Source organism: Macrotis lagotis, chromosome 8 (genome assembly GCF_037893015.1).
Source record: "Macrotis lagotis isolate mMagLag1 chromosome 8, bilby.v1.9.chrom.fasta, whole genome shotgun sequence".
Lineage (NCBI taxonomy): Eukaryota > Metazoa > Chordata > Mammalia > Peramelemorphia > Peramelidae > Macrotis > Macrotis lagotis.
In genome coordinates this window covers 9695531-9720158 of record NC_133665.1, presented here as the reverse complement: position 1 = coordinate 9720158, position 24628 = coordinate 9695531, and the positions used below count along the sequence as shown (strand labels likewise).

The window sequence follows — 24628 nt, the reverse complement described above, 5'->3', positions numbered from 1 at the left end:
TTTTAGAGAAGGGGTACTGACATACATATTACTTTTCATTGGAAGAATATTAAAAGATATCTGGAACTTGTGAGGAACTACAGTGGGGAGCCTTGAAGAGTAAACAGACTGGTATTGGGAACCTGGGAAGATGGAAGGGAAACTGCCCCCCCCCAAAAAAAAAGAGAACAAAATTGAAAGGGAAAGAAAGGAGGAGGAAATGTCAAGCATAGTATTTTCATACTTTACAGTTTTTACACCCTAGTCCTTGGGTGCTACTATCAATGCATAGGAAAAAAAACAAAAAACTTATCTTAAAGTACAGTAATTAAGAAGTTTCAGTTTGGAGTTTTTTGGCACATTCAAGTTTTTTTTTTCTGCTGACTAAACAGCTTAGTGGCAAAGCAATTAACTCAGCACATTACTGCTAGTTTACTAAATGAATGGCACTTACCAACTGCTCTATACGTTCATAAACAAGGAACTGGGGGAAAGTAGCTTCAATTGGCTCTACAATAAACTTCATTTTGCCATCTCTGAATTTCTCTAGATCATTTAGAGAAAATCGAAAATGATTGTAAGCTTCACATGTAATGTCCAAATGCCTAAGCGTGAAGTTTAGTCTGGAAAAAAACAAAGAGCCATGTGTTACATTGAGAAATTTCTCAAGATATGCTTTTCTTCTATAATACTTAAGAGATATTGCCAACTTCACTTCTTTATCTGACACTAACCCAAATACATATCGGCATAAATATCTATGTCTTTATATACCTCTATATCCTTTTTTCCTTGATTATTTTGGAATTAGAGGCAAGTCAGGCTAGAGCTCAATATTTTTGGAAATAAACAAAATTGATAGGCTGAAATCAAAGCATCCAATTTAGATGGGCAGTTAAAACCTGTTTCAGGATAGTTTGAATTTCATTATTCCTTGGATTCTCTTTCTTTCTTTCTGATTTCTGGGCTGGGTCACAGTAGACTTCAATTCTGACTTAATAATTTTATTGTTATCTCAGTAAAATTAAGTAGTTCAAATGTCAACTGCTGATTCTCTTTGCTTAGTAAAATCCAAATTCATCAACCTTTATTAAAATATCTATTAGGGGAAGAGCTGTGAGAGGAATTCAAAAGTGACAGAGTACACAACAAGCAAAAAATGGAAGAAAAAGAAAAAAATGTGTATATTATATTAGAACCATTGTAAGTGCAATTCTTTCTGCTTGTCTCTAATATACAGATCTGAAACCAAACCTTGGGTCATTTTGTCCTATCATTTGAAAATACAAAAAAGCAAATGTTCTGTATATGTAGCCTGAACACCATGTATATAAACACCAATGAAAATCATGACAAAGGAGCCTATTTTCTCAGGTGCTAGGCCTCAAACAGAAGAGATCTTGCAGGTACAATTTAGTCTGAAAACTGAAGTAATATAGTACTTCAAATGCCCAGGGAGAAAACGAAATGATGCTAAGGAGTAAAGACTAACATTTTAAAGTTCACTTGACAGATGAAGAAAAATTGCTGCCAGAGTTGTATATATTTATTTCTGAAGTCTTTTACTTGTATCTCTGATATACATACCTTATTTATTTGTTCTTTCCTATGCTAAGCATTAGGAAATCAGAGAAGGGAACTCCACAGAATTTGAGCCTCCTTGACTTAAGATCTCTACTAGTTATAGTCAGAGACGACTTTGTAGAAGAGGGAAGAAAGCTAAACCTTGAAAAATGTCAAGGAGTTAGATAAGCAGATGAAGGAAAGATGTTTAAGACAAAGTTCTTAAGCTGCAAGACTGGGGAAGTGGTACTGATGACAAATATTAAGATAGAACTTGTTTGTGAAAAAGATAAATTCACTTTTGAAAATGATGAATTTGAAGTGATGGTAGTAGATATGGTAGAAATGTTTAGAAGATAGTTGGAGATATAAGACTAGAGTTTGAGTAAGGGGACAGGAGGCTGATTTTTGAATCACTAGCATTAGGGGTAATGGTTAAAGTCATGCTTATGGGGAAGAATATATATATATATATATATATACATTTCTATGCATGTACATGCGTATGTAAATATACACACAGATTTATATAATCTCTCTCATAGAATCCATATATAGTCACACAGACACGCATACATTTGCATATATAAAACATATATATATATATATATATATATACACATATATACACACATATACATATGAGAGAGGGAAAGAGAGAGAGAGAGATAAATTTAAGAGGCAAATTTTGGCTGGCCCATGAAAAACCTTACATGTCATTATTGTAATATAGACAAAATGTGAGACCCAACATACCTTTTCTCTATTGATAAATAGATTGTACAAGCATTTTTCAAATTGTGAGTAATTCTGTACAGTGTTTTAAATAAAGCATCTGTGAGGTCATCATCATAAAAGACTGCAAAAAATAAAAATAAAAACCAGTACATTACCACTTGAAAATTCTCATGCTTCTTAGAGTACCTACAAATAGTGTATGGAAATAGTTTCCATAAAAAGGAAACTAATATTTTTAGTTTGAAAATAACATGTAGAATGTATTAAATAGTTTTTTCTTTTTATTATAGTATTTTCTTTTTTCCAATTATATGTGAAGACACTTTTTAGCATTCATTTTTACAATATTTTGAGTTCCAAATTTTCTCCCCTCTTCCTAAAATGGTAATTTAGTATAGGTTATATCTGTATAGTTATGTAAAATATATTTCCATTAGTCATAGTTGTGAAAGGAGAAACAAACCAAAAGAAAAAAATGAAAAAAATATAAGTGAAAAATAGTATGCTTTGATTTGCATTCAGAGTCTATCAGTTCTTTATTTGGATGTGGATAGTATTTTCCATCACGAGTCCTTTGTAATTGTCTTGGATTATTGTGTTGCTGAGAAGAGCTAAGTCATTCAGGTTTGAGCATAACATTATGTTGCTGTTACTATATATAATGATTTCCTTGTTTTGTTCATTTCACTTTGTATCAGTTCATACAAGTCTTTCCAGGTTTTTCTGAAATCTGCCTGTTCATCATTTCTTATTGCACAATAGTATTTCATTACATTCATATACCACAACTTGTGAAAAGTCATTCCCCAATTGATGGGTATTTTCTCAATTTTCAATATTTCAAATCCAATTTTCAGTATTCAAAAAGAATATCTATAAATATTTTTGCATGCGTAACTCCTTTTCCCTTTTTTTAAATGATCTCCTTAGGATGCGAACCTAGGAGTGACATTGCTGGAAAGGGTATGCAACTTGGTTGCCCTTTGAGCAGAGTTCCAAATTGCTCTACAGAGTGGTTAGATCAATTCACAACTCCAACAAGAGTTCATCAATGTTCCAATTTTCCCATATCCTCTTTAACATTGATCATTTCCCTTTTGTGTTGTAGTTATCAATCTGATAAATGTGAGGTGATACCTCAGAATTGTTTTACTTTGCATTTCTCTAATAAAAAGTGATTTAGAGCACTTTTTCATAGGAAACAATAGGTTTTTAGAATTGAGCTGACATTGAGCTAGAGAACTACATGATTCTTTAATGATCAATTCTGGAAAATCTTTATAATTTATAAAAACAAGTACAAGGAGTCATACTGTACTAAGCATATAAAAAGTGATCTATATAAAATAATGTTTCCTTACCATCAGCTGCCATTAGGATAGTAGTATGAGCATACAAGTCAGAAATTTCTTCTTCAGACCAACTGAAAGGAACTTGAGGATCTACCCCACACCCAACAAAAAAAGGAAGAGCATATTGTGATTTTTAACATCCTTATACTTCATCAAAAAAACAAATCAGATTCTCTAGTAAGACAAAAGGAAAAAAAAAGTAACAGCAAGGACCCAAAAAAGAACGTGTTTATTTTGAAGTGAGATTGAAGAGTTTAGATGTGAAATCATCCCTGAAGGTACCAAATAGCTCTAATTCAGAAGTCAGGAGAATTGGATTCTAGTCCTGGTTCTTCTCTTAAATATCTATACAACTTTGGCTCTCAGCTTTCTCATCTGTAAAATATAATGACTGGGCAAGGTTCATTCATTAATCAGCTACGATGTGAAGAGCACTATGATCTCTTTTTCAGCTCTTGCTATTGTTCATCTCCAAATTGTAGATATGGGCAATCACTTTTCTCTCTCAGTCACCCTTTGCTCATATTTGACTTTAGTAAATCTAGTAAAGATGAGAATTATTTTAAACTATAGCAGAGTCTGTAATTACTTATTTAGGAATAATTTTTTCCCAAATGTTTCTTTTATTTAAATCTTAGTTTTATATTATACTCAATGTATTTCTTCACCCTTTATCTAAAACAGCCCTCCCTATTAACAAAGGATAAAAATAGAGAAAAAAACAACTTAGGAATAATTTCAAAGTAAATGATTTGGGTATTCTATTAGAGAAGAGCTCTCAGTTCAAAAGTCTGAAGCAAATATTTAAAATAATAAGGAAGCAAACTTACCAGTGCACAAGTCATCTTTCAGCCAATCTAATTCTTTAACCTTAACTGCACCTCCTATAGGACAAAACAAAAAAAACCCCAACAACCAAAATCACATATTAAAAGTTGGAAGAGGGGGAATACAATACAGGTGGGGGGGCAAAGTCTTCCTGAAACACCATGAGCTGAAGAAATTTGAATCTAATAACTAGTAAAATGTCTCTTTTCCACTAAGCTGAGAGGATATAAAGAAAGTTGAAAATCAATTATCTATAGTCACAATATAAAGGTTTTTTCCACTATTAAAAACAATATGAATGTTGTGATTTTTTTAACCAAAAAACCCCACAAAACCCATATTTTAAAAAATCTCATGCAAATGCAAAATATCAAATGAACTTTACCTCTTGTAGCTGTCAAGTTTCTGTTTAGGGCAACATTCCGTTCACACATAGTCAGAAGATCTTCACCCACATCTGTAAGCATTTTTCAGTATAATAACATTTTGCATTTTAATGTTTTAATTTTCAGAGAGTCTTAATATTAAGGATAAGAATAAAATAAAACTGTAAGAGAAGACTATCTTATGCTTATATAGGGAAAGGTACAGAAAAAGTTCTTCAGTCTATCTCATCTCTGAAATCAGAAGAGGTAACTCAATGATGTCAATTATGATTTTTGTTTTTCATGAGGGTAATGAAGTACTGTCATGACACTTATATTAAAGCATGTGCTTAAAAGAGAGCTAATCAGAAGTGAGAATAGTTATAATTTAGTCACAGATCATGTTAAAATATTCATTTAAAATTTTACATATCTCACCATTAGCCTTTCCCATCATTCAAACCTGGAAGTGTCTAAGTCATTTCTCTGACAGGGTCTTTCTTATTTGCTTCAGTAAGAACTTAGTTCTACTGCAATCATACTGAACCAAAGAAGTTATGGTTTTGTTATTTTTAAAGTGATTTCAGTTGAGAATATATTAAAGTAATTTTCAGTTGAGATTATATTGCATTTGGTGCATAAGGAAAATGAATATTTTTCTATGCATGCAGAAAAATACATTTCAATGCTTTTAATAATATGTGTACAAGAAATCAATGTTATTTTTATAGTTCTGTTTTTGATAAAGAAATCATGTGATCTGATATATCTTATAATACTATGAGTAAAAAAGTTGTCTGTAGTAGACTCAAGTTAGATTTCTGGTTTTCACAACAAAGTTTGCTATGAAAAGACTGGAACAAGGAAGAGTTTAACTTGGAAATGAATCATCTTTCCTAAATAATGTACAGAATTTTCTTAACACATTGTTTACTGTGGATGTTGAGTCTCTCTCTGGTAAAGATTTGTTGAGTCAGGAATTTCAAAGACTACTATTTTGAATTATAAAAAATTTGACCTATTTAAAATTTTGAATTTGGTAATAAATATTAAATAATCATAGGATCTAATTTCAGAAAACCAAAACCAAAATTAATAAACTTGAAATTAATATAGGTTCATAGAATATGTTTTCAAGATTTTAAAAATGTTTTGCCAAAATAATATCTGCTATTGAAATTTTAAGTGACATATTTCCTAAATGATTCTTTACAAAACAGTAAATTACTTAAATTTTAATTCAAATGACCTTAGGAAAAGATAAAATAGTTTGGTTCCCAAATATAAACAAGAAAGAGAATATTCTTCCAAGATGTTGAAGAGAGGTCTGTTCTGGCTTATTATTTGTAGTAAGGAGTAGATGAGGGAGAAAGAGTTTAGGCAGCCAAATTACTCCTTTTATTAATATTAATCCACTCATCCTACTGTATGCTAGAAAAATCCAAGATAGAAAGTGATCCAAACAATACTCTTCTATTACTAAAGATATCCCAAACCCCCAAATTTAGAAGAAAATAGTCAGTCCTTTCTAAAGTTAAAAGCTTTGAGGCTTTGACTAAGAGGAAAGAGAACAGGGTCCTAAACCCAGCACAGTCATTAAATAACTGTGTAAACTTAGGTAAGCCATTTCTTCTTCTGGGAGGAAACCCCAGTTCCCCCTTCCTTTTGTAAAATGAGATTTAATTAGATGACCTCTATGTCCCTTCCAGTTCAAAAATGCTATGAATCGTCTGGAAGAGACAAAGAAACACTCTTGAAAATTCTGTCTTCTCAATTTAATGTTAAATATATGGTAAAAAGAGAAGTTAAAGACAATCATCCTGAATAGCTGTCTCAAGATAATGTTTTCATTTTGTTTACCTCTTTGAGAAGTGAACATTTGTTATTTATAGAAAACTGGGAAGGAGAGGTTAGTATAATAACTGTTCATCATAGACTTACAACTATGATTAACCCAAATTTTGTTACAGGATTTGCTAGTAAATGGGTTGCACAAGATTTTTAAGATCTTTTCCCATATTTCTTTTTTTTTGTCTTCTTTCTCCTTCCTCCCCCCACCCCCCCTCCATTTCTCTGACACTTCTCTCCTTTCACAGCTGGTAAGAGTGTGATAGGAACACAGGCTCCCCACAGTGTTAAAAGTCTTGTTCCTGTCTGGTTTTTCTCTAAAGCTTCAGGGTCACTTTGACAATAGAGATCAGAATCAAGTTGGGGGAAAGGAAGAGATAAAGCCAAGGTAATAAAGAAGAAAAATCAATAGCTGCTTGTTTTCAATTTTCAGTTTGTGTACATATTTTAATATTGCTATTTTAGCTCAAATAATGAAGACACAAAGTACCTGTGCAGTAAACAGTCTTGGCAATTGTTGCTGTGATGATGCTGGCAATCCCAGTGCCTGCCCCAAGCTCAAGTACAGTACAATTTTTGAATAGGTCACATTGGAACAGGATGTAGTCAGCTAGAAGGAAAGCTCCTCGCCACACCTTCAGGGCACAAGTAAAGCATGGGGTCAAGCTTTAAGGAAAGATCTAAGATGTTAAAAGCAAAGAACAAAAGAACACACCTACCTGTTTGCCAACATCTTCCAGAGGGGTGGCCATGGTGTGCTCTGGCAGAATGGAAAACCAAAACAAAAATACCCACAGTGAAATGAGGACTGAACAAAACCAAAAGGGCATAGGAGATCTTAGAATTAGATTTAAATTGCAATTTTAAAGCAATGGTCATATATTCTAGAATAAGTGAACAAATCTAATTCTAAGAAGAAAGATAGACTTGATTTTTAAAAGTTGGGTTTTTGCTCTTTCTTCACAAGATAAGTACCCAACAGGTAAGAAGAACAGCTCTGAATTTTAAAAGTGGACATATTCTGAGCTTATTGTTATGCTTATAAAAGTGGCAATTAGTATCTGACAAAAGGATATTTTTAAAACCAAATAGCACTCTTCCCCTCATCCTATACCTCTAAACTGATGGCCACCAGCAAATTAGGTTGGATGAATTTGTGACTGATAGGTAAAGCAACTAAGTATACATTTATTCTTAATAACTAACACTCCTTTAGGGGGACTTAAAAATTTTATAACCCAAACTATCAAAATTTAGCCACCTAGACTAATGGTTAATTCGGAAGCATATCAACCACAACACTACAGAGGCAGATTTTATTTCTCCTTCACCAACTTGAAGCACACTAGATTTTTGAGACTTTGAGTCAGCAGGCTTAACTGAAGGATTATCGAGTACACTTCCCTGCTTTATGTTCTCTTTATTCAGAGATCTTCTAAATCTTTAACTACAGCCTTGACTTCTCTCAGAATCTTCAATTTCATCTAATTGTGTATTGGACATTACCATCAATATATCTTGCCATGATCCCAAAAGCAACATCATCTTTTCCCTCAAGTCAGCTAACAATCCTATTTGTAACAATGGTTCTCCAGGCATCAAGGCTCAAGAAAGTCAAGTGATTTGCCTAAAGTCACATAACCAGTTAGAATTAATTTATCAAATGGGTCCTTGCATAAAGGGGAGGTGGGTAACATATAGAGGATAATCTTTACAATCTTACAGAAGACACAGACATAGGTTCTGAATGGATAATTCTTGCATATTTACCTATTTTAACCATATTATGATGGATATTTTCTTGTTCTTCATTGCGATTTTCTGCTCCCTGGCTTAGAACTTTAGGATGTGTTTTATTTCTTGATGGCTCTTTTTGTTTTGTCTCAGAGAAAAGTCTTGGTCTTCTTACCACTTCCAAGTCACCATCATTATCCAATAAAGCTTCTATTCTCATAGAAGAGCAAGTTTGAGTTTCATTCTTGTTCAGAAAATCTATACCATTGCTATTCTTGCCATAGGATTCCTGAATACTTCTGTCATCAAGCACAGTATTTTCTATTTGAATGTCTTTTTGTTTTTTATCTTTAACATGAGTATCTTTACAAGAAACTTTGTTCCATAGAAGTTTGAACTGTGACAGAAAAACTGAAAAATAAAACAGACAAAAATATGGGGTAGTAAGATCTCTCACTTGGAAAGTGCTAACTTCCTTACTGAGATATTTGAAAGTCTAGTTTAGGGGCAGCTAGGTGGCGTAAGGGATAAAGCACTGGCCTTGGAGTCAGGAGTACCTGGGTTCAAATCCGGTCTCAGACACTTAATAATTACCTAGCTGTGTGGCCTTGGGCAAGCCACTTAACCCCATTTGCCTTGCAAAAACCTAAAAAAAAAAAAAAAAGTCTAGTTTACTAGTAATAAATAGAAAGACAGGAATAATAGTATGCATGCCCACAGGGTTCACCTGATGAGGTGAACAGCCTGGAAGATATGTTTAACATGGACTATGACCTTTGAAATTTATTATATTCTCCATTAATTAAACCTTTATGAAGACCATATCCAATTCAGAGCTCCACAGCTAAAGAAGGCTGGAAATTAGAGGTATTAGATCAGAGATTTTTAACCTTTTTTGTGTCATGGACCTATGGAGGTCTGGTGAAGCCTAGGACTCCTAGAGGATCTGGAGATTCTCGGCTAAGAATTCCTGAAATCTGAATGAAAGCTATGGGATGGATGTTTACAGTTGGCACTTAAAACTCTTTGAGTTCAAAGGTGCTATTTGGAAGAAAAGGTTAAATAAACCCTAATCCTAGTGTTTCTATATTTAAGTGAAGGATAGTTATAAAGAAGGCAATGGCCAGTAGTCCTTTATAAAATGATAAGGGATCTCAGAAGTTATTTACACCCTAGGATTTTGCAGATAACCAAGCTGCGGCCTGGACGATTTAAGCGACAAGATCAATCAAGTCATAAGGAGAAGAGCTGGGATTTGAGCCCAGATACTCAATGCTGGTTTTTTTTCCATTGTACCATATTTTTACCACGGCAAGAAAAAACTTGGCTTTTTCTAACTGAAGAACTCATTGTGTTGCTAATTAATATTCTTTCCTTCCCCCCAAACAGTGTTAAAAAAAGAATCTGATTCTATTCTTGTAGGTGGGTTGGTAAATCAACTACAAATGGAAAACAAACTCATGAGATCAGTAATTCTGCCATGAACCTTTTGTGCTTACCAGGTTGGCCAACAGTATTCAGGCGTACCATGAGGTGTCTTTTATTTGGGGTGTTTAGATGCACATCAGATAGCACAGTATCACTTTTAAATGTAATTTCTTCCATAGCTTTCTCCTTTTCTGGATCCACCATTGTACAGTGTTGCTATTAATTTGTAAAAAGAGCATCTAGAATGAAAAGATACCCTTAATGAAAGGCTGTTACAAATGAAAATGTTTCATTATCCACTTAATACTTATCAAAAGACACTTAGAAATATACCCTTGAGTTGGTTTGTGTTTCTTCCACAAGCAGTTATTAAGGGCCTATTATATGTAACAAACAGGGAGTCAAGGAATAGTGATTAACCTCAGCCAGGAAGATATAAGTTCAAGAATGCTGTCTTTGGGGGCAACTAGGTGGTGCAGTGGATACAGCACTGGCCCTAGAGTCAGGAGTACCTGAGTTCAAATCCGGCCTCAGACATGTAATAATTACCTGTGTGGCCTTGGGCAAGCCACTTAATCCCACTGCCTTGCAAAAAAACCCCAAAAACAACAGCTTTAAAAAAGTTGTCTTTGACACATTTTCTTTTTGATACTGGGTAAGTAATTTAACCTTAGCATCCTGGATTACTATATTAAGATTATAAATTATAAAACAGGTGCTTAACTGCCCTGGAAGAGGGAGATTACTTAATAGGTGCTCCCTAGTCCAGTGAAATCAAAGATCCCATCTAAAAAAGAAAAAAAAATGTGTAGCACACAATGGTAGGCGCTAAAATTTCAAAGTGTACTAAAACAAGGTTCTGACCCTCAAAGATATTACAATTAGATGATAATGATAAGATAGCTATATAAATAAATATGAAGCAAATTAGACTAAGAACATACAAGTCTATTTTGAGGTAATTGACAGAGATCATGTATTTTGTGCAACACAAGCCTGAATAGTATGTCTTATAAGTGTGCTTAATCATAGAAAGGGTATATAATACAAACCATATGCAAGAAATGTTATTATTAGAAACACAACACAGACAGGGATCCATCTGGTTTCTTAGAATCTAATCACTCTAGACCAATGATTCAGTTTAAGGATATTACTCAGACCCTTCTTTTACTCCTCTTCCCCTGCCAGCAGCAAAAAGGGAAGAGGTAAAATTGTAGTCTGTTCCAGGGCTCCTGAACAACTCTGATAAGATGATCTTTTTCCCCCCCTTTTTTTAAAAGTTTTTTTGCAAGGCAAATGGGGTTAAGTGGCTTGCCCAAGGCCACATGGCTAGGTAATTATCAAGTGTCTGAGACCGGATTTGAACCCAGGTACACCTGACTCCAGGGCCAGTGCTTTATCCACTGGGCCACCTAGCCGCCCCTCCCCCCTTTTTTTAAAGGAGGTGGAAGGGAAGAAGAGCTGAGGGAGTTATGTGTGGATTTCTTTTATACTTCTTTAGCCCATGTGAGCAAGAGCTGATGACAGATCACATAGCTCCTTTTCTTATAAATGTCTACATTTGGGGTTGTAGAAGCCTAAGAGAAGCTTGTGAAAACTCTGAAACTGCAAATATCCAGTATTCTTCTAAAGGGTCGGGAAAGGAGGGAGATGTCACCATGCTTATAATTTCCCATCTCAAGAGGATCAAAGTGATTTGTCTCTAAGACACATCTTCAAGTTTAAGAGTTTACTAAATAAGTGTGTGTCCTTGGGAAAGTCACTTCTCCTCTTCCCCAGTTGTGTTCTCATTTGTCAAATGAGAATAATACTTCTACCTTCCACAAAGGTAGGGTTGTTCTGGCCATTATTGTTTTACAGAACTTGGTATGGCCCTCCTCACCTCCAAGTCTCTTTCCCACCCAAGTGGGGGGACCCAAATTTCTATCATAAATCATGGAGCCAAATATTGGAAGAGACTGGGGCTGGGGGGGGTAGTCATGGTTGTAGACCCACATGCACTGGAAATATGAATCCCTTCTACAGAATGAGAGAGCTACCCAGCCTTCCCTAAACTCTTGTGTGTGTGTGTGTGTGTGTGTGTGTGTGTGTGTGTGTGTAAGAGACAGAGAGAGACAGTGTGTGTATGTGTGTGAGAGACAGTGTATGAGTGTGTGAAAGACAGAAAGACTGTGTGAGACTGTGTGTGTGACAGAGACTGTGTGTGTGTAGACAGACTCTGTGTGTGAGAAAGACTGTGTGAGAGAGACAGACTGTGTGAGTGTGAGAGATAGAAAGACTGTGTGAGAGAGACAGAGAGACAGACTGTGTGAGACAGACTGTGTGTGTGTGAGAGACTGTGTGTGACAGATTGTGTGTGAGAGACTGTGTGTGAGACAGACTGTGTGTGTGTGAGAGAGACTGTATGTGTGAGAGACTGTGTGTGAGACTGTGTTTGTGTGTGAGAGACTGTGTGTATGAAGAGAGACAGACTGTGTGTGAGACAGAAAGACTGTGAGAGACTGTGTATGTGTGACAGAGACTGTGTGTGTGTAGACTGTGTGTGTGAGAAAGACTGTGTGAGAGAGACAGACTGTGTGAGTGTGAGAGAGAGATAGAAAGACTGTGTGAGACAGACAGAGACACACTGTGTGAGACAGATTGTGTGTGAGACAGACTGTGTGTGTGTGAGAGACTGTATGTGTGAGACTGTGTGTGAGACTGTGTGTTTGTGTGTGAGAGACTGTGTGTATGAAGAGAGACAGACTGTGTGTGTGAGACAGAAAGACTGTGAGACTGTGTATGTGTGACAGAGACTGTGTGTGTGTCGACAGTGTGTGTGTGAGAAAGACTGTGAGAGAGACAGACTGTGTGAGTGTGAGAGAGAGAGAGAAAGACTGTGTGAGAGAGACAGAGACAGACTGTGTGTGTGAGACAGAAAGACTGTGAGAGACTGTGTATGTGTGACAGAGACTGTGTGTGTGTAGACAGTGTGTGTGTGAGAAAGACTGTGAGAGAGACAGACTGTGTGAGTGTGAGAGAGAGATAGAAAGACTGTGTGAGACAGAGAGACACACTGTGTGAGACAGACTGTGTGTGACAGATTGTGTGTGAGACAGACTGTATGTGTGAGAGACTGTATGTGTGAGACTGTGTGTGAGACTGTGTGTTTGTGTGTGAGAGACTGTGTGTATGAAGAGAGACAGACTGTGTGTGAGACAGAGACTGTGAGACTGTGTATGTGTGACAGAGACTGTGTGTGTGTCGACAGTGTGTGTGTGAGAAAGACTGTGTGAGAGAGACAGATTGTGTGAGTGTGAGAGAGATAGAAAGACTGTGTGAGAGAGACAGACACACTGTGTGAGACAGACTGTGTGTGACAGATTGTGTGTGAGACAGACTGTGTGTGTGAGAGACTGTATGTGTGAGAGACTGTGTGTGAGACTGTGTGTTTGTGTATGAGAGACTGTGTATGGAGAGAGACAGACTGTGTGTGTGAGACAGAAAGACTGTGAGACTGTGTATGTGTGACAGAGACTGTGTGTGTGTCGACAGTGTGTGTGTGAGAAAGACTGTGAGAGAGACAGACTGTGTGAGTGTGAGAGATAGAAAGACTGTGTGAGAGAGACAGACACACTGTGTGAGACAGACTGTGTGTGACAGATTGTGTGTGAGACAGACTGTGTGTGTGAGAGACTGTATGTGTGAGAGACTGTGTGTGAGACTGTGTGTTTGTGTGTGAGAGACTGTGTGTATGGAGAGAGACAGACTGTGTGTGTGAGACAGAAAGACTGTGAGACTGTGTATGTGTGACAGAGACTGTGTGTGTGTCGACAGTGTGTGTGTGAGAAAGACTGTGAGAGAGACAGACTGTGTGAGTGTGAGAGAGAGAGAGAAAGACTGTGTGAGAGAGACAGAGACAGACTGTGTGTGTGAGACAGAAAGACTGTGAGAGACTGTGTATGTGTGACAGAGACTGTGTGTGTGTAGACAGTGTGTGTGTGAGAAAGACTGTGAGAGAGACAGACTGTGTGAGTGTGAGAGAGAGATAGAAAGACTGTGTGAGACAGAGAGACACACTGTGTGAGACAGACTGTGTGTGACAGATTGTGTGTGAGACAGACTGTGTGTGTGAGAGACTGTATGTGTAAGAGACTGTGTGTGAGACTGTGTGTTTGTGTGTGAGAGACTGTGTGTATGAAGAGAGACAGACTGTGTGTGAGACAGAGACTGTGAGACTGTGTATGTGTGACAGAGACTGTGTGTGTGTCGACAGTGTGTGTGTGAGAAAGACTGTGTGAGAGAGACAGATTGTGTGAGTGTGAGAGAGATAGAAAGACTGTGTGAGAGAGACAGACACACTGTGTGAGACAGACTGTGTGTGACAGATTGTGTGTGAGACAGACTGTGTGTGTGTGAGAGACTGTATGTGTGAGAGACTGTATGTGTGAGACTGTGTGTGAGACTGTGTGTTTGTGTGTGAGAGACTGTGTGTATGAAGAGAGACAGACTGTGTGTGTGAGACAGAAAGACTGTGAGACTGTGTATGTGTGACAGAGACTGTGTGTGTGTCGACAGTGTGTGTGTGAGAAAGACTGTGAGAAAGACAGACTGTGTGAGTGTGAGAGAGAGATAGAAAGACTGTGTGAGAGAGACAGAGACAGACTGTGTGTGTGAGACAGAAAGACTGTGAGAGACTGTGTATGTGTGACAGAGACTGTGTGTGTGTAGACAGTGTGTGTGTGAGAAAGACTGTGTGAGAGAGACAGATTGTGTGAGTGTGAGAGAGATAGAAAGACTGTGTGAGAGAGACAGACACACTGTGTGAGACAGACTGTGTGTGACAGATTGTGTGTGAGACAGACTGTGTGTGTGTGAGAGACTGTATGTGTGAGAGACTGTATGTGTGAGACTGTGTGTGAGACTGTGTGTTTGTGTGTGAGAGACTGTGTGTATGGAGAGAGACAGACTGTGTGTGTGAGACAGAAAGACTGTGAGAGACTGTGTATGTGTGACAGAGACTGTGTGTGTGTCGACAGTGTGTGTGTGAGAAAGACTGTGAGAGAGACAGACTGTGTGAGTGTGAGAGAGAGATAGAAAGACTGTGTGAGAGAGACAGAGAGACAGACTGTGTGTGTGAGACAGAAAGACTGTGAGAGACTGTGTATGTGTGACAGAGACTGTGTGTGTGTAGACAGTGTGTGTGTGAGAAAGACTGTGTGAGAGAGACAGACTGTGTGAGTGTGAGAGATAGAAAGACTGTGTGAGAGAGACAGACACACTGTGTGAGACAGACTGTGTGTGACAGATTGTGTGTGAGACAGACTGTGTGTGTGAGAGACTGTATGTGTGAGAGACTGTATGTGTGAGACTGTGTGTGACTGTGTGTTTGTGTGTGAGAGACTGTGTGTATGAAGAGAGACAGACTGTGTGTGTGAGACAGAAAGACTGTGAGACTGTGTATGTGTGACAGAGACTGTGTGTGTGTCGACAGTGTGTGTGTGAGAAAGACTGTGAGAGAGACAGACTGTGTGAGTGTGAGAGAGAGATAGAAAGACTGTGTGAGAGAGACAGAGACAGACTGTGTGTGTGAGACAGAAAGACTGTGAGAGACTGTGTATGTGTGACAGAGACTGTGTGTGTGTAGACAGTGTGTGTGTGAGAAAGACTGTGTGAGAGAGACAGACTGTGTGAGTGTGAGAGATAGAAAGACTGTGTGAGAGAGACAGACACACTGTGTGAGACAGACTGTGTGTGACAGATTGTGTGTGAGACAGACTGTGTGTGTGTGAGAGACTGTATGTGTGAGAGACTGTGTGTGAGACTGTGTGTGAGACTGTGTGTTTGTGTGTGAGAGACTGTGTGTATGAAGAGAGACAGACTGTGTGTGTGAGACAGAAAGACTGTGAGACTGTGTATGTGTGACAGAGACTGTGTGTGTGTCGACAGTGTGTGTGTGAGAAAGACTGTGAGAGAGACAGACTGTGTGAGTGTGAGAGAGAAAGACTGTGTGAGAGAGACAGAGACAGACTGTGTGTGTGAGACAGAAAGACTGTGAGAGACTGTGTATGTGTGACAGAGACTGTGTGTGTGTCGACAGTGTGTGTGTGAGAAAGACTGTGAGAGAGACAGACTGTGTGAGTGTGAGAGAGATAGAAAGACTGTGTGAGAGAGACAGACACACTGTGTGAGACAGACTGTGTGTGACAGATTGTGTGTGAGACAGACTGTGTGTGTGTGAGACTGTATGTGTGAGAGACTGTATGTGTGAGACTGTGTGTGAGACTGTGTGTATGAAGAGAGACAGACTGTGTGTGTGAGACAGAAAGACTGTGAGACTGTGTATGTGTGACAGAGACTGTGTGTGTGTCGACAGTGTGTGTGTGAGAAAGACTGTGAGAGAGACAGACTGTGTGAGTGTGAGAGATAGAAAGACTGTGTGAGAGAGACAGACACACTGTGTGAGACAGACTGTGTGTGACAGATTGTGTGTGAGACAGACTGTGTGTGTGAGAGACTGTATGTGTGAGAGACTGTGTGTGAGACTGTGTGTTTGTGTGTGAGAGACTGTGTGTATGGAGAGAGACAGACTGTGTGTGTGAGACAGAAAGACTGTGAGAGACTGTATGTGTGACAGAGACTGTGTGTGTGTCGACAGTGTGTGTGTGAGAAAGACTGTGAGAGAGACAGACTGTGTGAGTGTGAGAGAGAGATAGAAAGACTATGTGAGAGAGACAGAGACAGACTGTGTGTGTGAGACAGAAAGACTGTGAGAGACTGTGTATGTGTGACAGAGACTGTGTGTGTGTAGACAGTGTGTGTGTGAGAAAGACTGTGTGAGAGAGACAGACTGTGTGAGTGTGAGAGATAGAAAGACTGTGTGAGAGAGACAGACACACTGTGTGAGACAGACTGTGTGTGACAGATTGTGTGTGAGACAGACTGTGTGTGTGAGAGACTGTATGTGTGAGAGACTGTGTGTGAGACTGTGTGTTTGTGTGTGAGAGACTGTGTGTATGGAGAGAGACAGACTGTGTGTGTGAGACAGAAAGACTGTGAGAGACTGTGTATGTGTGACAGAGACTGTGTGTGTGTCGACAGTGTGTGTGTGAGAAAGACTGTGAGAGAGACAGACTGTGTGAGTGTGAGAGAGAGATAGAAAGACTGTGTGAGAGAGACAGAGAGACAGACTGTGTGTGTGAGACAGAAAGACTGTGAGAGACTGTGTATGTGTGACAGAGACTGTGTGTGTGTAGACAGTGTGTGTGTGAGAAAGACTGTGTGAGAGAGACAGACTGTGTGAGTGTGAGAGATAGAAAGACTGTGTGAGAGAGACAGACACACTGTGTGAGACAGACTGTGTGTGACAGATTGTGTGTGAGACAGACTGTGTGTGTGAGAGACTGTATGTGTGAGAGACTGTATGTGTGAGAGACTGTGTGTGAGACTGTGTGTTTGTGTGTGAGAGACTGTGTGTATGGAGAGAGACAGACTGTGTGTGTGAGACAGAAAGACTGTGAGACTGTGTATGTGTGACAGAGACTGTGTGTGTGTCGACAGTGTGTGTGTGAGAAAGACTGTGAGAGAGACAGACTGTGTGAGTGTGAGAGAGAGATAGAAAGACTGTGTGAGAGAGACAGAGAGACAGACTGTGTGTGTGAGACAGAAAGACTGTGAGAGACTGTGTATGTGTGACAGAGACTGTGTGTGTGTAGACAGTGTGTGTGTGAGAAAGACTGTGTGAGAGAGACAGATTGTGTGAGTGTGAGAGAGATAGAAAGACTGTGTGAGAGAGACAGACACACTGTGTGAGACAGACTGTGTGTGACAGATTGTGTGTGAGACAGACTGTGTGTGTGTGAGACTGTATGTGTGAGAGACTGTATGTGTGAGACTGTGTGTGAGACTGTGTGTATGAAGAGAGACAGACTGTGTGTGTGAGACAGAAAGACTGTGAGAGACTGTGTATGTGTGACAGAGACTGTGTGTGTGTCGACAGTGTGTGTGTGAGAAAGACTGTGAGAGAGACAGACTGTGTGAGTGTGAGAGAGAGATAGAAAGACTGTGTGAGAGAGACAGAGACAGACTGTGTGTGTGAGACAGAAAGACTGTGAGAGACTGTGTATGTGTGACAGAGACTGTGTGTGTGTAGACAGTGTGTGTGTGAGAAAGACTGTGTGAGAGAGACAGACTGTGTGAGTGTGAGAGATAGAAAGACTGTGTGAGAGAGACAGAGAGACAGACTGTGTGTGTGAGACAGAAAGACTGTGAGACTGTGTATGTGTGTATGGAGAGAGACAGACTGTGTGTGTGAGACAGAAAGACTGTGAGACTGTGTATGTGTGACAGAGACTGTGTGTGTGTCGACAGTGTGTGTGTGAGAAAGACTGTGAGAGAGACAGACTGTGTGAGTGTGAGAGAGAGATAGAAAGACTGTGTGAGAGAGACAGAGAGACAGACTGTGTGTGTGAGACAGAAAGACTGTGAGAGACTGTGTATGTGTGACAGAGACTGTGTGTGTGTAGACAGTGTGTGTGTGAGAAAGACTGTGTGAGAGAGACAGATTGTGTGAGTGTGAGAGAGATAGAAAGACTGTGTGAGAGAGACAGACACACTGTGTGAGACAGACTGTGTGTGACAGATTGTGTGTGAGACAGACTGTGTGTGTGTGAGAGACTGTATGTGTGAGAGACTGTATGTGTGAGACTGTGTGTGAGACTGTGTGTTTGTGTGTGAGAGACTGTGTGTATGAAGAGAGACAGACTGTGTGTGTGAGACAGAAAGACTGTGAGACTGTGTATGTGTGACAGAGACTGTGTGTATGTGAGAGACAGACTGTGTGACTGCGCGCGTGTGCATGTGTGCGCGCACGCGCGTGTGTGCATGTGTGCATGTGCACGCGTGTGCACCACACACGCAGCGGCAGGGTGCGGCCAGCCCTGGGCGCACACCGCCCACCTCGGGCTGCGGGAAGGCCGGGGCTGGAGGCCTGGGGGGGCTTGGTGAGACCTCCGGGCGGGCGCGGGCGGGGGGAGGGCCTCAGGCTCAGTCTCGGGGCGGTTTCCCGGGGGAGCCCCTTTCTTTGGGGAGGGGGCTCTTTTTCGGAGAGCCTTCAGCAGCAGGGCCCAGGCCTCCTCAGACCTTATTACATACACGAAGGCATGAATGCGGGCAGCCGGCACTGGGGGCGGCGCCGGGGGCGCGGGGTCTGAGGCCTGGCCCCGCGGCCTCTGAACCCAGCCGCGGAGCGGCCCCGCCCCCGCCACGTGCACGCGCTCGCCTCGCCCTCGGGACCCGCGGCTCCGAGGCGGCACTCGACGTGCGTGCGCGCGCGCGCGCGCACGGGGGCACGTCGTCTCCCCTTCGACGTTTCCCCTCCGACCCCCCCCCCCCCAGTCCCGGGCCTCCCTAAGGTCCGCCCCGGCCTTCCCCCCAGCGTGCCCCCCTGTGTTCCGTACCGCCCTATGCACCGACTGGAGAGGGGAAGGCTTACCCGGCTGCCGGGGCGAGGCTGAGTCCGAGCGGACCCGCCAACCCGCAAGCCCACCAGTCAGGGGAAGCCTAGGCCGCCTCCTCCCCCGCCGCCATGTTCGGCGCGCGTGCGCGGCCTCCCCTCTCTAGCCCGGGGGCGCGCCTGCGAAGACCGCTAGGGGGCGCTTTGAGCGGGGGCGCGCTCTAGGCCCGAGTGCGAACAGAGAAGGGCTTGTGGGCGTGGCCGGCCTGGGCGGGAGCGCGCGGAAGCCCTGGGCCCCCTGGGCCGTCCGCAGCCCTGGCCCGGGGCCGCCAACCTGGGCCTTACCGCGGCCCCGCCCCACGCGCCTGCCCCGGCCCCGCCCCACGCGCCTGCCCCGGCCCCGCCCCTGGCGGAGAGGCGGGCGGCGCAGCCGCGGGAAGGCTCGGAAGTCCTCCCCTTCCCCTTGTTTGCCCTCCTGTGTCTTTCCTTCCCTTCCCTTCCCTTCCCCCCAGCTTGCCTCATCTTTTCTTTTCCTTTTTTCTTTCTCCTTATGATTCCTTTCATTTTTTCACTTCCTTTTCTCTCTCCTTTTCTTTCTTTCTCCTACCTTCTACCTTTCTCACCATTCCTTTTCTTTTTTCCTCAGTTTCCCTTTCTTCTTCCCCTCCTCTTCCCTCCCTTTCCTCCCCTCCTCTTCTCTTTTACTTCCCTCTCTTTAAATCCTTTTTCTTTCTTTCCTTTTTGACCTTGACATCAGAAAAATCTGATTACACATCTCTTTGCCACACTAGCTTTGTGACCAATCCCAGTCACCAAGTTTAACTTCTCTAAGCTTCTGTTTTCTCAAGTGCAAAATGGAGGAGTTGTACTAGATGACCGTGAAAGTCACCGAAGCCTCAGAATTCAGAGCAAAGCCTACTATATTCACTTTTAAAAATTTATGTTTTTTCTTTCTCATGGTTTTTTTTTTACCACTTAGCTCTATTTCCTTTCACATAATATGGAAATATGTTAAACAGGAGTGAGAGTACATCAACTTTTAGCAGATTGTTTGCTTTTTTATTTTTTAAGCTTCAGGAAGATGGGAGTTCAAATCCCAGCTTGCTAGCTGTCTGACCTTGGGCAAATCACTCAATCCTGATTGCCTCACAACAGGCTTTCTGATTTATATCTGGGCATCGGCGCTAGAGGGGAAAGTGGGACTGGTAACTTAGCACAGCATCCCCTCATTCAAATCCATTTTGTGTGTTTGTCATGGCAACACCTCCCAGATGTTGTGGTCTTCTTCAAAAATGAAGGATAAGGGGGCAGTTAGGTGGTGCTGTGGATGGAGCACCAGCCCTGGAGTCAGGAGTACCTGGGTTCAAATCCGGCCTCAGACACTTAATAATGACCTAGCTGTGTGCCCTTGGGCAAGCCACTTAACTCCATTGCCTTGCAAAAACTTAAAAAAAAAACATAAAAAATGAAGGATAAACATTAGATTATTTGCTGCCATGGGGGTGGGGGGAGGAAGGGAGGGTGGTAGAAAAATATGGCAACTCCTAAACTTGAAAATGGATGAATGTTGAAAACAACTTTTATATGTAATTGGAAAAAAAATTTAAAATTACAAAAAGTTAAGACTAAATCTATGATTCCATGATTCTTTCTTCCTTCATTCCTCTTCCTTTATCTTCTTTTCTTCTTTATCCTCTTAATTTTTCTTTCCTTTTTTTTTCTTCATTTGTTTAAAAAATTATTGATGTATTTTGTCTTTATATCATAGTCAGAGGGGTATCAACAAACCCTTTCTTGTATCAAGTATGCAAAAACTATTACCAACTAGGTGGTCAGTAAATAAGTGAGACATTTTATTCAAAATCAAGAAATTGCAGTTAGAGGCATTAGGCTGTCTTTTGCAGGTAGCTATGGCTGGGGGTGGGGGCTTGCAAAGAGCACTGGGAGTTATTTGTAAGTGAAGAAACCACAAGGCTCTCTGTCTCAGGAGTGGAAAAAAGGCCATAAATTTTCATTCACAGATTACTGCAAAAAAAACTTAACATTCAAAACATAAATTACAATTCAGAACAAAAATTAATCCACAGTTTAAGGAAGCAACAGGGTAAAGAAAGTGACATGTTTGTTTGTTTTTTTAAAATAGAGATAATGAAGTTAAGAAAGAGGGGAAGAAGAAGAGGTAAGAGTAAGTGCTTAGAGATTGGCATCTGGGCTGAGATCTGCAACCTGGCAGAGGATGGGCAGAGCTTTTAAGAAGGGCCTAGCTCACTTTTTGTTCTGGGAGGAGTCAGGGGGAGGGGACAAGGTGAGACTGAGGTCAGGCATACACCTTGAGGAAGCATGGGTTTTGTGCAAGAAGGATAAAGAAGCAATTAAAGCAGGGTTAGGGCAGAAACAGGGAGGTTATCTTTATTTTATTTTATTTCTTTTGCCTTATTTTTTTTTGCAAGACAATGGGGTTAAGTGGCTTTCCCAAGGCCACACAGCTAGGTAATTATTAAGTGTGTGAGGCCAGATAGGGCCGGTGCTCTATCCACTGTACCGCCTAGCCCCCCCCCCCCCCCATTTTTCTCTTAATTATCTCTTATTCCTTCTTGTCATTTCTGCAATCCAAATTATTGCTAAAGAAAAGTTGACATCTCTAAAAAACTAATTGTTTTAACCTTTCTCAATAGATTCAGAATCTGAAATATGGATAAGGAAACTGACCCAGAGGGAGAATTCAGGTGTCCTAATTCCCCTAGTCTTCTGACTAGACTGTATTCCATTCAATACTGAACATCTGTCCTTTGTATTACTCCATGGCTGTGAGTATAATTTTATTTCTTATATTTGTATCCCCCTGTCTTGTACTTAAATCACCCCATGGATGGTTAAGATGAAGAGAAAATATTAAGTGAGAGGAATTGAGTAAGTTAATGAACTTGGAGGCCAGAATATTTTTAGGGTCAAAAACATATATATGTGTGGTTAAGTGACTTGCCCAAGGTCACACAACTAGGTAATTTTAAGTGTCTGAGGTCAGGATTTGAACTCAGGTCTTCCTGACTCCAGGACTTTATCCACTGAGCCACCTAGCTGCCCCCAGTCCAAATCACTCTTTCACTGAATGGTTGACCATAGGTTCTAGTCCAACCCTCTTTTGCTCATTGTTTGGGTTTTTATAGTTGAGATTGAATGTAAATAACAATTGTTTTCATTTGGACCAGAAATTCTGAAGTTCTTTCCCCTCACAACTTGATGGCAATTCAGGTCATCTTTTGTCTCAATTCTTACTTAGCTCCAGTCACTGAATGAGTTTTGCCTCAGAAAACTGAGACCTGGGAAGGTCCTTAGCTTAAAAAGACCAAGATTTCCTTCTCTATGCTAGGCTATTGTCAGTAGTCATGACTTTTTTGTCCTGCCACTGGACTTGGATGTTTCTGGAGAAGAGATGCAATGGAGTATTCAAGACTCACCCAAACTAGGGGTTCAAGATAATACTAAGGAGGATCCTCAAGAGATGAAGAGCAGTCCTCAATAAATTTTAACTTGTAAAAATAAATGTGTTAACCTTCCCAGAATTTGTCATAATAAGGAACAAATGTTGCCAGAGTTTTGTCCTCAAGAAAGAGCAAAACAAAATCAGGTGAACAAATACATTTATTGATATTTCTCTGAGTAAGGGAATTATGCAGGCAAGCCTGGGCAGGGGTTGGGGTGGAGTGGGGGGGCAGGAGGTATGCGATCTACTAGAGAATAACTCTCCCTTCCCCAAATGGAGCCCCATGATGGAGGTTTTTATAGTTTTGATTATTAGAAGGTGAGATCTTATCACCTCTGGCATGTCCAGTCAAAGAAAGGTGTGACTTCCAACCCATGATGGGGCAGAGGCAACCTAAGAAGAGATGAGGGCAAGCCAGAAAGAGGTGAGGGGGGGAGCAAACATCAGACATCCCAGTAAAAGCAGTGCCCTATCAATTATGCTAAAGTCCTTTAAAGCATGGAGATTACTGTAGGGGCTATCTTAATGAAATTAAGTAGGCAAGATTTTGTATCTGTTTACAGTAGAGGAGGCTTTCTCAAAGCACCCTTTACAATTACTGATTTGACCTGATTAAAAGGAGACCTTTATAGTATTTGTGTGAAAATTGACCTCACCTACAACTTCTCTTAAAAGCCAGAAAAATAATTCAAACATATATACTAAAAGGGCAAAATTTACTGTTCACAGCACCAAAGAAAGAGGCCAGGAGTTCCAGATTGATTATATAGTTTGATAAAAATAGTGAGTCACTACATTAGGGCAGTCTGAGACAGAAGTCAGATGATGTATCCCTTCACAGAAACACCCACCCCCCCAAAAAGTTCTGTGGCAGTTATAGAAAATAGACAAAGGAAGGAGGAGCTATAGAGTATATTAGGGTGAATTTTCTGATATTTTTGTATTTACTTTGCTCAGCAATGGGCTCAGATTCCAGAAATCTGGTTTCTTTATAAATGCTGATCTTGAGTCCCAGGCATGCAAGGCCATGTACTAGTCACAATTCCCTTATTTTTAATATTATGACATTCACCAATAGAGACTTCACATTTTGTTCCAGATTCCCCTTATGTAAGAAACTCACTTTGATAATCTATTTGTATAATCAGTTTGGAGCTTCCAGGTATCAACCTAAGTCCTTGCTTGGAGAAAGCTTGAATTTGCCAACTGGGGTGGGGGTATGCATATATTTTCAGATCAGAGGCTTATGACTTGTTCAGATCTGCTCTCTTAATTCCAATTCACTTGAAAGTCAAGATAGTCACACTTATGATGTCTTTGAGAACAAAGGATGAACAACAAACATCAATGTCCATCTTTGCTAATTTAAATGGAGTGAAATGAAATCTCAGATGTTTTCATTTGCATTTTTTTCTACTAGTGATTTAGAGAATGTTTTCTTGGCATCATTTCTAGTTTAAAAATCTTTTAATACTTATTTATATTATTTGATAATGATAGGTTATTATCTATTGCATAATAGCTCAGGAAGGCAATATTTTACTTTGTATGACTGGGCAAGTCCTTTAACCTCTCTGTACATTAGGTTTTGAAAGTGTAAAATGAAGGAATTGGATTAAAGGTCCTCTATATGGTGCCTTCTAGCTCCAAATCTGTGAAACTATAATTTAATAGATTTTTGATTGAAAGGGATTTATGTTGAAATAGGAAGCATTTATGTCTGTGCAATAGTACTGAGGGATCCAAGGTCAATTCTATTTCCTCTAAGAAATTTATATTTTTTATTCCCCAGTTGATAAATGGTCAAAGGATATGGAAAGGCAATTCTCAGACAAAGAATTCAAAGCTATCTAGAGTCATATGAAAAATTGCT

General features: G+C 40.3%; 1 protein-coding gene across 2 annotated transcripts in view; it reads right to left on the bottom strand.

Annotated features, from left to right (window-relative positions):
* The window catches only part of METTL22 (methyltransferase 22, Kin17 lysine), a 32043-nt gene extending 12465 nt beyond the window's left edge, over window positions 1-19578 (bottom strand). Inside the window, exons 1-10 of one of the 2 annotated variants that reach the window (XM_074196344.1) lie at window positions 19311-19575; window positions 9907-10074; window positions 8444-8818; window positions 7393-7433; window positions 7164-7308; window positions 4846-4917; window positions 4463-4516; window positions 3642-3722; window positions 2299-2401; window positions 434-602 (exon numbers count right to left, since the gene is read on the bottom strand). In XM_074196344.1, coding sequence (XP_074052445.1) covers window positions 434-602; window positions 2299-2401; window positions 3642-3722; window positions 4463-4516; window positions 4846-4917; window positions 7164-7308; window positions 7393-7433; window positions 8444-8818; window positions 9907-10039 — 1173 coding nt within the window. In that variant the 5' untranslated portion in view covers window positions 10040-10074; window positions 19311-19575. Of the gene's footprint in view, window positions 1-433; window positions 603-2298; window positions 2402-3641; window positions 3723-4462; window positions 4517-4845; window positions 4918-7163; window positions 7309-7392; window positions 7434-8443; window positions 8819-9906; window positions 10075-19310 lie in introns of both variants that reach the window. The other variant, XM_074196345.1, reaches the window with a different exon arrangement.
* Window positions 19579-24628: the final 5050 nt, after the last annotated feature.